The sequence below is a fragment of the Chiloscyllium plagiosum genome, unplaced genomic scaffold (assembly GCF_037043375.1).
Source record: "Chiloscyllium plagiosum isolate Xiang-an unplaced genomic scaffold, Cpla_swu_hap1 HiC_scaffold_26, whole genome shotgun sequence".
NCBI lineage: Eukaryota > Metazoa > Chordata > Chondrichthyes > Orectolobiformes > Hemiscylliidae > Chiloscyllium > Chiloscyllium plagiosum.
In genome coordinates, this window is record NW_028270164.1 from 40,952,019 (window position 1) to 40,967,485 (window position 15,467).

At 43.8% G+C, this 15,467-nt stretch overlaps 1 protein-coding gene across 6 annotated transcripts in view; it reads left to right on the forward strand.

Annotated features, from left to right (window-relative positions):
* The window catches only part of LOC122563251 (alpha-1,3-mannosyl-glycoprotein 4-beta-N-acetylglucosaminyltransferase C-like), a 170,210-nt gene that overhangs the window by 143,640 nt on the left and 11,103 nt on the right, over positions 1-15,467 (forward strand). For 4 of the 6 annotated variants that reach the window (XM_043716885.2, XM_043716880.2, XM_043716878.2 and 1 more), the window contains exon 3: positions 9,458-9,613. The exons of the other annotated variants lie outside the window; for them this stretch is intronic. In XM_043716885.2, the coding sequence (XP_043572820.1) occupies positions 9,512-9,613 (102 nt within the window). In that variant the 5' untranslated portion in view covers positions 9,458-9,511. The remainder of the gene's footprint in view (positions 1-9,457; positions 9,614-15,467) is intronic. 6 annotated transcript variants of the gene reach the window in all.

The window sequence follows — 15,467 nt, forward strand, 5'->3', positions numbered from 1 at the left end:
TTGAAACACTGGCCTGGCTGCCTCACTGGGAATCCACCCCGCAAGGTCCCCATAGGAAGAGGTGACTTGGTGGGTGTCGCTGGACCAGCATTTGGGGGAGAGTTTGTGACCAGGGGCAATCCCGGTTCCACTAGAATTCATTAGTACTGACAGCATTCGTGGGGCAGCAGAACAAACTCTGTTTTTGGGTGAGATTTGGAGCATTGCTTGGGGTCATTCTAACCTTCCCAGTAATACATAAGGGCTCTTCTCATCTGGGACCTGGTGTTTTCAGAACAGTCCATATTGTTTGTGTATATCGTGTCAGCAAGATTTGAGGGGACACATTTGTAGAACCATCGAATTAAACAATGGTGAGTCCTTCCCGGAGTTAAAAACTTGATCCCCAGCAAAGGTCCATAGGAAGCAACAAATCTCTCCCAGAAGTCTCCCCGGAATCTCCCACCTTGGATTTGCAGTCTAGGACCTTGCTAATGGCTTTGGTTTAATGGGATGCTGTGGGATCAAAGGCAGGCTCTGGTTCACTTTTAATTGTAGTTGCACTGGAGGACAAGGGGTATAGCCTTTTAAGGGGCTGTTGCAGGGTGCGTTCTAATGACTGGACAATTTGATTCACCTGAGTGTCGTCTTTGAATCTGTCGTTTAAATCCTCGTGGGTGAGGACCGGGCCCTTTCCATTGCTCTCACCCATCTGCTCCTGCCCCATTTAGTTACTTCTTCTGGTGACAAAGTCATGCAGCAAAGGGCAAACAGATCCCGGGGTGTTGCATTATACATTTGAATGGTGCGCTGGAAGTACTGAGCGAATTGGGCAGGCTTATCTTTACGGTCTGGTGCCTGATTCATTATCATGATCATCTCTTGGGGTTTCCACAGGATGTAAACCCTGACAGCAGATGGCTCATCTTCCTCATCTGCTTTGGGCTCTGGAAACTGCCTGATGGGGACTATATTTTCGGGGTGACGAGGAGCTGGTGACCTCCAGTGCAGAGATCACAGGGTTCCACAGATTTCCCAGCGCGCGCGTTTTAACCCGGTTGGCTATGCAAGATCTCTCGGGGCTTTGCTATGGTGGCAGGGAGGGGGTGGGGGGTGTTTCAACTGGTGCTCTCGGCTCTCTCCCCATTCTTCCTCGATCTCCGTGTCATTCCCTCCCTCCCTTAAACAGGTATGCCAGACCTGAACTCAGGATCCTGAGAAGTGCTTTCGTTCTCCTTGCAGTGCTGCCGCTGTAACCCTTCTAGTTTATCTTCCCCAGCTTTAGCCTCTTTGCACTGTTTCTCCTATTCCCTTTTTCACCTACCATCCACCCATTCGCATTCTGCCTTCAGCACCTTCCAGCCCTTCAGAGTCCCATCTGCTGTTAACACCTCCATCTGCCTGTCACACGCGTTATTTCTCCAGCTGGCTAGGAAGATGTCTTGCCATTTGTTATCGGTTCTCTCCTTCCATTCCTTAATAATGGATTTCCACCTTTCACCACAGTTTCTCTTCCAGATCAGGTTCACTGCTTACTCACAGACACCCACATCCCAAGTTTCCCCCAGAGGCCAAATTTTGTGCCCTAGCCTTTTGTTTGGTGCTGCACTTAATTTCCATACATCTTTTTCCTGATCAGGTAAGTATTCGCACATGCTTTGAAGCGGGGGGTGGTCCCCTTCCCAGCCACATCAAGTGATTGTCCCATTATTAGATTACTTACAGTGTGGAAACAGGCCCTTTGGCCCAACAAGTCCACACCGACCCTCCAAAGAGCAACCCACCCAGACCCCTACATTTAACCCTTCATCTAACACTACGGATAATTTAGCATGGCCAATTCACCTAACCTGCACATTTTTGGGCTGTGGAAGGAAACCGGAGCAAACCCACGCAGACACTGGGAGAATGTGCAAACTCCACACAGACAGTTGCCTGAGGCAGGAATTGAACCCAGGTCTCTGGCTCTGTGAGACAGCAGTGCTAACCACTGTGCCATCGTGCCACCCTTCTGCTTCTCTGCTCTAATGTGAACAAATTTCCACCGACCGTATTAGTACCGTGGGGCAAGAAATTTACCCAGCCTGCTCTCTCTTCTATATATCTATAGATGAATTTCCACTGGCCATATTCAAAAGAGGCAGCTCCCAAGCCAGAATGCGCACAATACAGAGTAGCCAATGTCACCCTGCAGCAATTTAGAGCAACTGGACAACTTTCCTACCTTACAAGCTGAGTCCAGGTGGCTTGTGTGACCTTGTCATGGCACCAGTTCCACAGTGCAATGGACAGATCGTCTGGCTGAACATAAGGAGCAGTCTGGGGTAAAACACCCTGGGTGCCCTTACCGCTCTGTTCTGCCCAATTCAGATTTTCAGCCCCGTGAGACGTTCCCTATGTTGAGATCCGAGTCACGGCACCAAATGTTGATGTCCTTTTTTCCCACAAATCCGGACGACACAAGTTTCTGCACAAAGCTAGATGTTTTGTTATCGGACAGCCGGCGAGAGATTCTTAATGTGACCAGAAGTAGTTGTGTGTCTATTTGTGGTGACACTTCTTCACCAATCTCTGCCCTCAACACAAAGACAGTATTTTTGATAGGAATAAAACAAAAGGTCTATCAGTCACATAGTCGATTGTCTTTACATGGTTTAGGATAGGCAATTATAAATTTACAAAGTTCGGTGAATGTCGATGTTCTGTGATAACACGTGAATGGATTACTGGGAGTGATTAACGCGTTCTTCATGATCATGTGTTGATGGGAAGAGATTAAAACAGAAGGGTTTTTGCTTGTTCTCAATAAGGGATTCACGTAACTATACAATATGGAGGGGAGGCAAGACTATGGGAGCTGGAGGCAGTTTAACAGGGTTGTGGCCTAGGCTATCAGTCTTGTCTGAGAACAAATACCTTTGCCTGAGGCTGCAGAGGAATCCACATGTGTGGCTCCACTGGATTCCTTCTTTAGGATTCAGTCAGCCTCCTTCCTACTGAGATGTTCCCTCTATATTGTAAGAGGACAGACATGCAATTGATACTGCAGTGAGTCTCTTTGGTAGCGGAATGTTTAACCCTTGAGTGCCCAATATGCCTTGAAAGAAGAAAAATATGGAACTGATCCCTTTGTGGCATCCTCACCAGCCTCCACCGCTTCCTCTGGCAACTCATCCTATATACACCATCCTCTGCATGAGACATTTCCCCATTAGGTCCCTTTTTAAAATCTTTCCCATCTCACCTTAAGCCTTATGCCCTCTAGGTCTGGACTTTCCCACCCCAGGGGGAAAAAAATACTTGTCTATTCAACTTATCCATGTCCCTCATGATTTTATAAACTTCTGTAAGGTCACCCCTCAGCCTGTGATGTTCCAGGAAAATAGTCCATGCCTATTTAGCATCTTTCTATAGCTTAAACTCTCCAACCCAGGTTATATCCTTGTAAATCTTTTCTGAACCCTTTCAAGTTTCACAGCATCATTCCTAAACCAAGCAGACCCAAATTGAGCACCATATTTCAACAGTGGTTTAACCAATGTCCTGTATAGCCACAACTTGACCTCCCAACTCCTCTACTCAATACTCTGACCAATAAAGGCAAGCATACCAAGCACCTTCTTCACAATCCTATCTGCTTGCAACTCTACTTTCAAGGATCTATGAATCTGCACTCCGAGGTCTCTTTATCCAGCAACACTCCCTAGGACCTTACCATTAAGTGTATAAGTCCTGCTAAGATTTGCTTTCTCAAAATGCAGCACCTTGCATTTATCTAAATTAAACTCCATCTGCCACTCCTCAGCCCATTGGCCCATCTGATTAAGATCTCGTAATCTGAGGTAACCTTCTTCGTTATCCACTACACCTCCAATTTTGGTGTCATCTGCAAACTTACTTACTATACCTCCTATGTTCATATCCAAATCATTTATATAAATGACAAGAGATAGTGGACCCAGCAGTGATTTGTGTGACACACCACTGGTCACAGGCCTCCAGTCTTAAAAACCAACCCTCCACCACCACCCTCTCTCTTCTACTTTTGAGCCAGTTCTGTATCCAAATAGCTAGTTCTCCCTGTATTCTGTGAGATCTAACCTTGCTAACCAGTCTCCCATGGGGAACCTTGTCAAACGCCTTACTGAAGTCCATATAGATCACGTCTATCTCTCTGTCCTCATCAATCCTCTTTGTTACTTCCTCCAAAAATTGAATCAACTTAGTGAGACACAATTTTCCACTCACGAGGCCATGTTGACTATTCAGAATCAGTCCTTGTCTTTCCAAATACTTATAAATCCTGCCCCTCAGAATCCCCTCCAATAACTTCCCAGCACTGACATCAGGCTCACAAATCTATAGTTCTCTGGCTTTTCTTCAGCACGTTCAATAAATAATGCCACCGTGAAAGCCAACCTCCGGTCTTCAGGCACCTTATCTGTGATTATCGATGATACAAATATCTCAGCAAAGGGCCCAGCAATCACTTCTCCAGCTTCACATAAAGTTCTGGGGTACACCTGATCAGGTCTTGAGGATTTTTCAATGTGGCTGCTTGATTATCAATGTGGCTGGCTGGACTGAAACAAATGCAGAATTCTTGAAACAGGGTTCTCAAAATGCTGGAATTTAAACTGCCAGCCTGAATAGGTATAAGTTTTTCCAGATGCTGAAAATTACCTGTTTTACTGTTGGAATAATATTGCTTGTATTGTATGCATTCCATTCACAAAGCACAAGAGAGTATGCAGTATTACTTCTGGAACAATTAAAGAAGATACAATATACAGGCCAATGCAGTTTAGTGGTCAGTTTATTCCAAATCCGTGCTGCTTTGGCTGATGAAAATGTTTTTAGCGTTCTACTTTTTCCAAGCCATGTTCTGTTTTAATAATTGAGACAGTGCAGTAAGCACTATCCATCGTTGTGATGTCATGGGGCCTTGGTCAGAGTTAAGAAAGAAGTGATAGGAGGCAGACCTGAGGCAAGTTTGCTCTTAACCTCTGTAGTAATGTTGGTCACATTTGTGTAATCTGTAAATTGTTACAGTAATGCAATAAAACTAACTGCTTACTCAAGACTCCAGGTAAACAGCTATCCTCATGCACACTATAGCACTTCAAATCATAGAATCCCTACAGTATGGAAACAGGCCATTCAGCCCATCAAATCTCCAAAAGGCATTCCATCCAGATCCACACCCCGACCCTTTTAACCCTGCATTTCCCATGGCTAACCCACCTAGCCAGCACATCCCTGGACACTGAGAAATTTAGCATGACAAATCCACCTAAACTGCACATCTTTGGACTGTGGGAGGAAACCAGAGCACCTGGAGGAAACCCTAGCAGGCACAGGGAGAATGTGCAAACTCCACACTGACAGTCACCTAAGGCTGGGATCGAACATGGGTTCCTGGTGCTGTGAAGCAGCAATGCTAACCACTGTGCTATCATGCTGCCATTTCAGGTTTAAGGAAACCCAGACACAGAACAGTCACGATCAGAAGTTGGAGTACTGGCTCATTTTCTGTGCTCCTCCGCTGAATATTAAATGTAACATCAAGTTTGTCTCTCTAACTCTGCAGTGTCAGAGGATTGTATTTCAGAGCTGGTCAGTGTAGTTCAATAATACTTTGAAATAGCAAGTTACTACGCAACCAATTAAGTGCTTCCAAGTCAGGGTCAGTGAAATATGATGGCCAGTTAGTGCACTGCAAGGTTCCACAATCATGAATACAGTAGCTGAATAGATTTAGTAGTGTTAAGGAAATTCCTAAAGCCTTTTATTCCTATATAAGGAGCCAGCGGGTAACTAGAGAAAGGATTGGCCCATTCAAGGACAAAGGAAGAAAGTTATGCGTGGAGTCAGAGAAAATGGGTGAAATTCTTAATGAGTACTTTGCACCGGTATTCACTGATGAGAGGGACATGACGGATGTTGAGGTTAGGCATAAGGAGGGAGGAAGTGATGGGTATTCTAAAAGGCATTAAGATGGACAAGTTCCCAGGTCCAGATGGGATCTATCTCAGGTTTCTGAGGGAAGCAAATGAGGAAATATAACAGATATATCTTTACAACATCCTTGAACACGGGTGAGGTCCCAGACGATGGAGAATTGCTAACGTCACCTTGTTTAAGAAGGGTAGCAGAGATAATCCAGGTAATCATAGAACTGTGAGCCTGACGTCAGTGATAGGGAAACTGCTAGAGAAGATACTGAGGGATACGATCTATTCCCATTTGGAAGAAAATGGGCTTATCCATGATAGGCAGCATTGTTTTGTGCAGAGAATGTCATGTCTTACCAACTTAATAGAATTCTTTGAGGAAGTGACAAAGTTTATTGATGAGGGAAGGGCTGTAGGTGTCATGTACATGGATTTCGATATGGTGTTAAGGTTTCCCATGGTAGGCAGATAGAGAAAGTGAAGTCTCATGGGGTCCAGGATGTACTAGCTAGATGGATAGAGAACTGGCTGGGCAGCAGGAGACAGAGAATAGTAGTGGAAGGGAGTTTCTCAAAATGGAATCCATGTTGAGACCCCTGTTGTTTGTGATATACATAAAAGATCTGGAGGAAAGCATAGGTGGTCTGATTAGCAAGTTTGCAGATGACACTACAATTGGTGGAGTAACACTTAGTGAAAGGGACTGTCAGAGAATGCAGCAGAATATAGGTAGATTGAAGAGCTGGGCAGAGAAATGGCAGGTGGAGTTCAATTCCAGGCAAATGCGAGATGATGCATTTTGGAAGATCAAATTCAAGAGCGAACTAAACTGTAAATGGAAAAGCCCTGGAGAAAATTGATATACAGAGAGGTCGGAGCGTTCAAGTCCATTGTACCTTGAAGGTGGCAGCTCAGGTCAATAAGTGATCAAGAAGGCATACAGCATGCTTTCCTTCATCGGACGGGCAGGTCATATTACAGTTGGGTAGGACTTTGGTTCAGCCACGTTTTAAATACTGCATTTTAAATACAGTTCTGGTCGCCATATTAAGAAAAGGATGTGGATGCTTTGGAGAGGGTGCAGAGGAGGTTCACCAGGATGTTGCCTGGTATGGAGGGCACTAGCTATGAAGAGAAGTTGAGTAGATTATGATTGTTTCGATTTAGAAAGATGGAGGTTGGGTGAGGGTGGTGGCATTACCTGATTGAGATGCAAGAAGCTTTCACCCCAGAGTGAGGGACTCAATTACTAGTGGTCACGGGTTTATGGGAGATATGTGTGGAAAGTTCTTTACACAGAGGGTGATGGGTGCCTGGAATGCGTTGCCAGCAGAGGTGGTAGAGGCGGGCTTGGTAGCATCATTTAAAATGCATCTAGACAGATATATGAATAGACAGGGATCAAAGGGGTACAGATCCTTAGAATAGAGACAACCGGTTTAGTTAGAGCATCTGGATCAGCGCAGGCTTGGAGGGCTGAAGGACCTGTTCCTGTGCTGTATATGCTGGCCTGGGGACATCTCCTAGCTGTCTTCAAAATGTATTGTGGGATTTTTCATATCCTCCTAAGAGTGTAAATGAGGCTGGTTTTAAATGTCTTATCCAGAAGACCAGCGCATCAGTAAGTGTTAGCCCAGATTACATGCATGAATTGAGGTTTTAAATTGGAGAGGGGTAGCACTATTACAGAGTCAAGGCAGTTATCTTAAGATCACATTGGGTAGTTCATTTATCAGTTTGCAACATCATGTTTATTGATTTTAACCTATTTTTGGTTGCATAAATGATTCAAATATGTGACTGTGATCATAGTTTAAAAAGAGAAACCATTCAAACATGACAAAAATCTGCTTTTAGTAACAACTTGAGGAATGGGTCAATTTGAGCCAGGTGTGTGCACATCTGTAGATGAGTTTGAGTTTTATTTGCTGCTTTTTTTTTAGTGCAGCTACCTACAATTGTCAAAAGTGGAAAGCAGTTAATTCTAATCCTTGCAGTTAATGGTCTCACCCCCTTCTCCAATCTTAACAATTAATTGTACAATTTCCAGTCCCTGTGGTTGACACAAACTCTTACTGTCAGGAAACTTTTTCTGTCATGGCAAGTTTTTAAAAAAAAAAGCTTTGGCTAAAATTTGCTCCAGATATTGTGTGATTCCTGATGCAATTAAACTGGAGGTGTTTGAGTTATTGTGTTGCAGACACATACTGACATATTAATTGGGACAAGAAGAATGACTAATGAGAAGCCATTGAACTAGCACAAGAATAGAGCCAAATCAAGGGCTGATTATGATGCAAAGTGTACACTGTGGGCACAATACTGCAAGCAAAGCTCTAACTTCAGGGGGTTCACACAATTCACCTGTGTAAAGAATGGAAACTATGAAATGTACCTGTCACCAGCCTCCTGAGTGTAGAAGATAGAATGAGCTCCCTTCATAGATATTCTCTTCTCCTTCGGTTGGTGACAATGCCTCTAATACTTTAGAGATAACAGCCCCTGCAGTTACACCTGCCCATACTATCAATCATCTAGCTTAAAATAGAAGAGAATAGAAAGGAAATTATGTCAAGCACAATTACATTAAATAAGGTTCCAGTGTTTTTGGTTCAAAGAATCATTAATAAGCTTATATTGTATTATATCGAATTGTCTTATCCCTTTACACAACATTTGGAATACTGTCAGATAAATTAATAGCTTGAATATTTATTTCTAATCTAGGGCCCAATATTGCAAAAACTACATCAGTAATTTTGATAAAGCAAATCAGCACAAAATGGTGTACTGATTAAGCTACAAACGAATTGTGTGGACAACAATTTTCTTGGAATTTATGTGTGAACCAGCTTGGTTTGATCCTTTTTAAAGGAAGACTCAAGAGAATGTCACTGGGACGAGAGACTAGTGTGTCTACTGAGTCAATTTATTATATCACTTAATATATTGTTGTAAAAAAATGGCATGAAGCAATTAAGTAGTGTGCCTCTGGCTAGTTTCATTCCATTTTTGCCAGATTGTGACTTTTGCAGCCTCCATGCAGAAGGGTCTCCTGTTCCCAAGCCAACACTTGTGCCACTCCAAATCAGGAGGAGATGAGGCAAGCAAAGAGCACCGATACAGTTAGCTTTGAGATTAAATGAATACTGATTTCAACTAATGCTGAGTGCTAGAAACTCTCTTTCAACTTTAGAAGCACACAATGTCACAAAGATTTTCCAGATAGTATTTATTTTCCTTTTTAAAAGGAGTACTTATTTTCTCTCTCCATTACACTGGTATAAGGACTGGAAAGAGTCCTTGGATTTGGCACTTCTCTTGCCCAATTTTTTCAATTTTCATACGTACATGTCATCAGTAAGTATTTACTGGCTGTTTGAATATGGTACCCATCGTGGTGAAGCCTGATGGTCTGCCGTTATGTACTAGACTTTGTAAAATACTGTAACTTCTTTCAAAATGATGCAGCCACCTGAAGACTCAAACTCCAATTTGACAAATGGTCTGTGTTTTGTTTTCAGAGTGAGACTGAAAACCGCCCTTACTCATGATCAACTTGGAAAAATTCTGCTGCAATGAGATGCTACTGGAAACGATCGGTGATGGTGGTTGGTTTCTTCCTATTTGTTTGTCTTTTCATGTTCCTCTTTATGAACAATGAAGAAGGGAGCATATTGGTGAGTATTCTCAGTGGCACAGGTAGACAGGAGTCCACTTTGCATCAGCTTTTCAGCAGTCTTGATGTTTGTGCACCAAGTGTGACTGAGAAAGCACTTTCCCAACAATTGACAATGGGGGTTTTTCATGTGTGTTCAATTCAACGATTTATACCACCTTGTACAACAGCTCCATATCTGCCAAGTTTTCCACATTCTTCCATTGACACCAAACTTAAGCTTTCCTGTTGTGATCTGAGATCTTTAATTCTAATGGTAATGCGAAAAGTCATTTTCTGTAAGGGGCGAGGGAACTTGACACTATTCACGATGTGGAAAGTTGTTCAGGTTAAATTTGCCATTCATCAAAGGTGTCATTAAAATAACTTTTTTCTCCCCAGCTCAGTAGATGAAATAGGGCCACCCTCATGTATCTTTAAGTGAAAGCCACTTATTTCAAGCAGCTCCTGAAAGTACAGAATGCAGCAAAATTGCAACTTTTATGTAGCTGTGTATTTTCTCAGTAGTTTGTAAACTGTCTCCATTAATAGGGAAATAATTACTTCATCCCTTTCTATCTCTGTAGTTTCTAGCCATTTATCTCTTCCTAGCCTCTTTAATATCACTGATTTTAAACATCCAAACCTACAACCTCTACCACCCCAGACTAGGTCAACGGATATATGGGAACATCATCAGATGCAAGTTCTGCTGAGAGTCACGCACCATCCTGACTTGGAACTATACACTTGTGCTTTATTGTCACTGAGTCAAAGTCCTGGAGCTCCCTCCCTAACAGCAATGTGGTGTACCTAACCCCCATGGTCTGCAGTAGTTTTACAAAAAGAGCTTACCTCCTTTTCGAGGACACTTCAAGATAAGCAACAAATACTGGCCTGGCCAACCACACTAACATCCCGTTGAATCATCTTTTTTAAAACATTGCTCCACTGTTGATGGCTATTTGTTTCATTGTGGAGGTCCCAGGATCTGGGACACCTTCCACCTCTACTAAATGTTCTTCCTTTAAAACATTTGAAACCCACCAAATTGACCAAGATTTTGCTAAGCTAACCTGATCTCCGAAGTGGCTCAGTGTATACTTTGTTTTATAATGTCTGTGATCTGCTTTGAAAAGTTTAGTTTATATGGTGGGTCCTATTTAAATACACATTTGTTGCTACTGATCCAGTACGTAGCGGACTGATGTCTTTAGTTATGTATGTTCCCATGCTTAAATAGAGCTTTTACTAGGGAAACTCCTATAAATCCATGAGAATTTAGGAATACAGAGAAAAATCTATTTGATAAATAATGAAGACAAATTAACAATACAGGCAATTGTTACCAAGCTTTACTTCCCCCTGAATTCACATTCATATAATCTTTCACCATAACGTTGGGAAATGCCTATGGCATATAATAGGGTCTCAAGACTCAAAACAGGTGGAAAGCAAAACTTCTATATTGTATTGAGAGATGTAAATGAATCTGCCTTTTAATTAGTAGACTTGCCTAACCTGTTTTATTATATGTTTATTGCTGTGATGCATTAGATTGTACTTAAATGCCAAAGATGACACACATTATCTGCATTCATTAGGATTTGTTTTGGGAAGTAGGTACCAGATTAAAGTGTTGCATAAAACTGGCTGAGGCATAGAGACAATGGCTGTGCGTGCAAAGAAAATGGGCAAGATTGGCACAATTTACCTGGATTCCAAGCAGCCACTCCTTTAATTCCAATGATGTTAGTGCCTTTCACAATCTCAGGCACTTTGTACTTTGTGATGAAGGTGTATTTTTGATATATCAGTCTCACTGATCAAAATCTTGAAACTTTCTCTCAAATGGAATGGTGGGTCTTCCTTCACCAAATAGACTGCAGAGGTTCAAAAACACAGTTCACCAGCACCAGCCCAACTGGATATGGACAATAATATTGACCCAGACATTGATGTCCACATCCCAGCAATGAATGAAATATTTATATATTATACATTGTGTGTGTGTGTGTGTCTGTCTGCCTGTCTGTAAAACAGCAAACTGTGGATCCTTGTGTTTGTGGAAAGGTGTTAGGACTGTGGTATTTATGACAGAGTTTAAGCCTTTTTTTCAGGTCAGAGAATCTAGGTTTGCGTGAGTCTTTTTGAAAATTCAGTACAAAATACACCAATGTTGAGTTTAGAAGCAAGATGAGCTTTTCTCCGTGAAGGGTTCAGGGAATAAGTTACCTCAACAGAAGGGTTTTAATTTGTGAAACTTCCAAGCAAAGAGAACCTATTTGCAAAATATAAAGTTTATCAGAACTGAGAAAGTTTAGGGTCTCTGATTTGTAGACGTTTGGAATGGTCTCATCAAGTTGTCTTCACAGTCCACAGGAAAGAATCTGGAAAAAGTCAAGTAAAACCCTAAAGGGTTGAAATGTGAGGTAATTTTTTTCTGGACTTGAATGTCTATGATGGATAATTTCGGAAAATAGATTGATACTTTATTTTGCTATGTATTTTGATATCATTCTAACTTTTGTTTTATTAAACTTTTTTGTTTAATAAACTTCTGTTGTGGTGTTAGAGAAAATCTGTAGCCTCATCTGAATATATCTTGGTGACTAACAATCATGTTGATGAACAAACCAAATAAACCATCATCTATCAAGCCAGACTTAATTCTGGGATCTTGTGCAGTAGTTCCATCCATTTTGGATTCTGTCACAATGCATAGAATGGGTTTGAAGTGTTGTCACTGTTTTAAAAAAAAAGGAAGGTAGAACCAAAAGCAAATTTCAAAATGATGTAGAAATGTATTCCTTGTCATATTGTGACTGAGGCACAGTGAAAATTTATGTTCAGCAATTACTGTCAATCTCTATTTCCTTGTTCCCTCTGGTGGATGGTATTCTCCCTGCAATGATAATATAAATTGTCAAAGTCAAATCAGATGAAGGAACAAGGCTGCGTGTCTTACTTTTTTTACAATGATTTTCAAGTTATCTTTTTTTTAAATTCATCTCGAGGAATTTGAGCATCTGATAAGACCAGAATTTTTTGCCAACCCTTAATTGTCCTTGAGAAGGTGGTGGTGAGTAACCTTGTTTTAGATTAGATTACTTACAGTGTGGAAACAGGAACTTCGGCCCAACAAGTCCACACCGACCCTCCGAAGAGCAAACCCACCCAGACCCATTCCCCTACATTTACCCCTTCACCTAATACTATGGGCAATTTAGCATGGCCAATTCACCTAACCTGCACATCTTTGGACTGTGGGAGGAAACCGGAGCACCCAGAGGAAACCCACAGGGAGAATTTGCAAACTCCGCACAGACAGTCGCCTGAGGCGGGGATTGAACCCGGGTCTCTGGTGCTGTGAGGCAGCAGTGCTAACCACTGTGCCATCGTGCTGCCCCAACCATTAAGAAACACTGAGCAATTCAGCTATAAACGTGTATTTTAGATTAGATTCCCTACAGTGTGGAAACAGGCCCTTCGGCCCAACAACTCCACACCGGCACTCCGAAGAGTGACCCATCCAGACCCATTTTCCTCTGACTAATGCACCCAACACTATGTAAAGATTAGAGGCAGCATCCGAGGAGCAGTAAAATCGACATTTCGGGCAAAAGCCCTTCATCAGGAATACAGGCAGAGAGCCTGAAGGGTGGAGCGATAAGTGAGAGGAGGGTGGGGGTGGGGAGAAAGTAGCATAGAGTACAATAGGTGAGTGGGGGAGGGGATGAAGGTGATAGGTCTGGGGTGGAGTGGATAGGTGGAAAAGAAGATAAGCAGGTGGGACAAGTCATGGGGACAGTGCTGAGCTGGAAGTTTGAAACTGGGGTGAAGTGGGGGAAGGGGGAATGAGAAAACTGTTGAAGTCCACATTGATGCCCTGGGGTTGAAGTGTTCCGAGGCGGAAGATGAGGCGTTCTTCCTCCAGGCATCTGGTGGTGAGAGAGCGGCGGTGAAGGAGGCCCAGGACCTCCATGTCCTCGGCAGAGTGGGAGGGGGAGTTGAAATGTTAGGCCACAAGGCAGTGTGGTTGATTGGTGCGGGTGTCCTAGAGATGTTCCCTAAAGCTAGGAGGCGTCCGGTCTCCCCAATGTAGAGGAGACTGCATCGGGAGCAACGGATACAATAAATGATATTAGTGGATGTGCAGGTAAAACTTTGGATGTGGAAGGCTCCTTTGGGGCCTTGAATGGAGTTGAGGAAGGAGGTGTGGGCGCAGGCTTTGCAATTCCTGCGGTGGCAGAGGCAGGTGCCAGGATGGGAGGGTGGGTTGCAGAGGGGTGTGGACCTGACCAGGTAGTCACGGAGGGAACAGTCTTTGTGGAAGGCTGAAAGGGGTGGGGAGAGAAATATATCCCTTGTGGTGGGGTCTGTTTGGAGGTGGTGGAAATGTTGGCGGATGATTTGGTTTATGCGAAGGTTGGTAGGGTGGAAGGTGAGCACCAGGGGCGTTCTGTCCTTGTTACGATTGAAGGGGTGGAGTCTGAGGGTGGAGGTGCAGGATGTGGACGAGATGCGTTGGAGGGCATCTTTAACCACGTGGGAAGGGAAATTGCGGTCTCTAAAGAAGGAGGCCATCTGGTGTGTTCTGTGGTGGAACCGCTCCTCCTGGGAGCAGATACGGCGGAGGCGGAGGAATTGGGAATACGGGATGGTATTTTTGCAGGAGGTAGGGTGGGAAGAGGTGTAATCCAGGTAGCTGTGGGAGTCGGTGGGTTTGTAAAAGATGTCGGTGTCAAGTCAGTCGTCATTAATGGAGATGGAGAGGTCCAGGAAGGGGAGGGAGGTATCCAAGATGGTCCAGGTAAATTTAAGGTCAGGGTGGAATGTGTTGGTGAAGTTGATGAATTGCTCAACCTCCTCGCGGGAGCACGAGGTGGCGCCAATGCAGTCATCAATGTCACGGAGGAAGAGGTGGGGAGTGGTGCTGGTGTAATTACGCAGATCGACTGTTCTACATGAACAACAAAGAGTCAGGCATCGCTGGAGCTCATATGGGTGCCCATGGCTACCCCTTTGGTCTGGAGGAAGTGGGAGGATTCGAAGAAGAAATTGTTAAGGGTGAGGACTAGTTCGGTCAAACGAATGAGAGTGTCGGTGGAAGGATACTGTTGGGGACATCAGGAGAGGAAGAAACGGAGGGCTTGGAGGCCCTGGTCATGGCGGATGGAGGTGTAGAGGGATTGGATATCCATGGTGAAAATGAGATGTTGGGGGCCGGGGAAATGAAAGTCTTGGAGGAGGTGGAGGGCGTGGGTGGTGTCTCGAACGTATGTGGGGAGTTCCTGGACTAGGGGGGATAGGACAGTGTTGAGGTAGGTAGAGATGAGTTCAGTGGGGCAGGAGCATGCTGAGACAATGGGTCGGCCAGGGTGGTCAGGCTTGTAGATCTTGGGAAGGATGTAGAACCGGGCAGTGAGGGATTCCCGGACTGAGGTTGGAAGCTGTGGATGGGCGACCTAACACTATGGGCAATTTAGCGTGGCCAATTCACCTGACCTGCACATCTTTGGACTGTGGGAGGAAACCCCCGCAAACGTGGAGAGAATGTGCAAACTCCACACAGGCAGTCACCTGAGGCTGGAATTGAACCTGGGACCTTGGTGCTCGGAGATAGAAGTGCCAACCACATGCCGACCTTGTTTTGAACAGCTGCAGTTCATGTGGTATGTGTGCACTGCTGTGCTATTGGGGAGGGAATTCCAGGTTTCTGACATTGAATAGTGATGTAGTTCCGTGAGGTTTTGGAGAGGACTTTACATGTAGTAGTGTTCCCAAACATCTGTTGCCTCTTGCTTTGAGATGGTAGAAGTTGCGAGTTTGAGAGGTGCTGTTGAAGGAGCCTTGATGAATTACTACGGTATTTC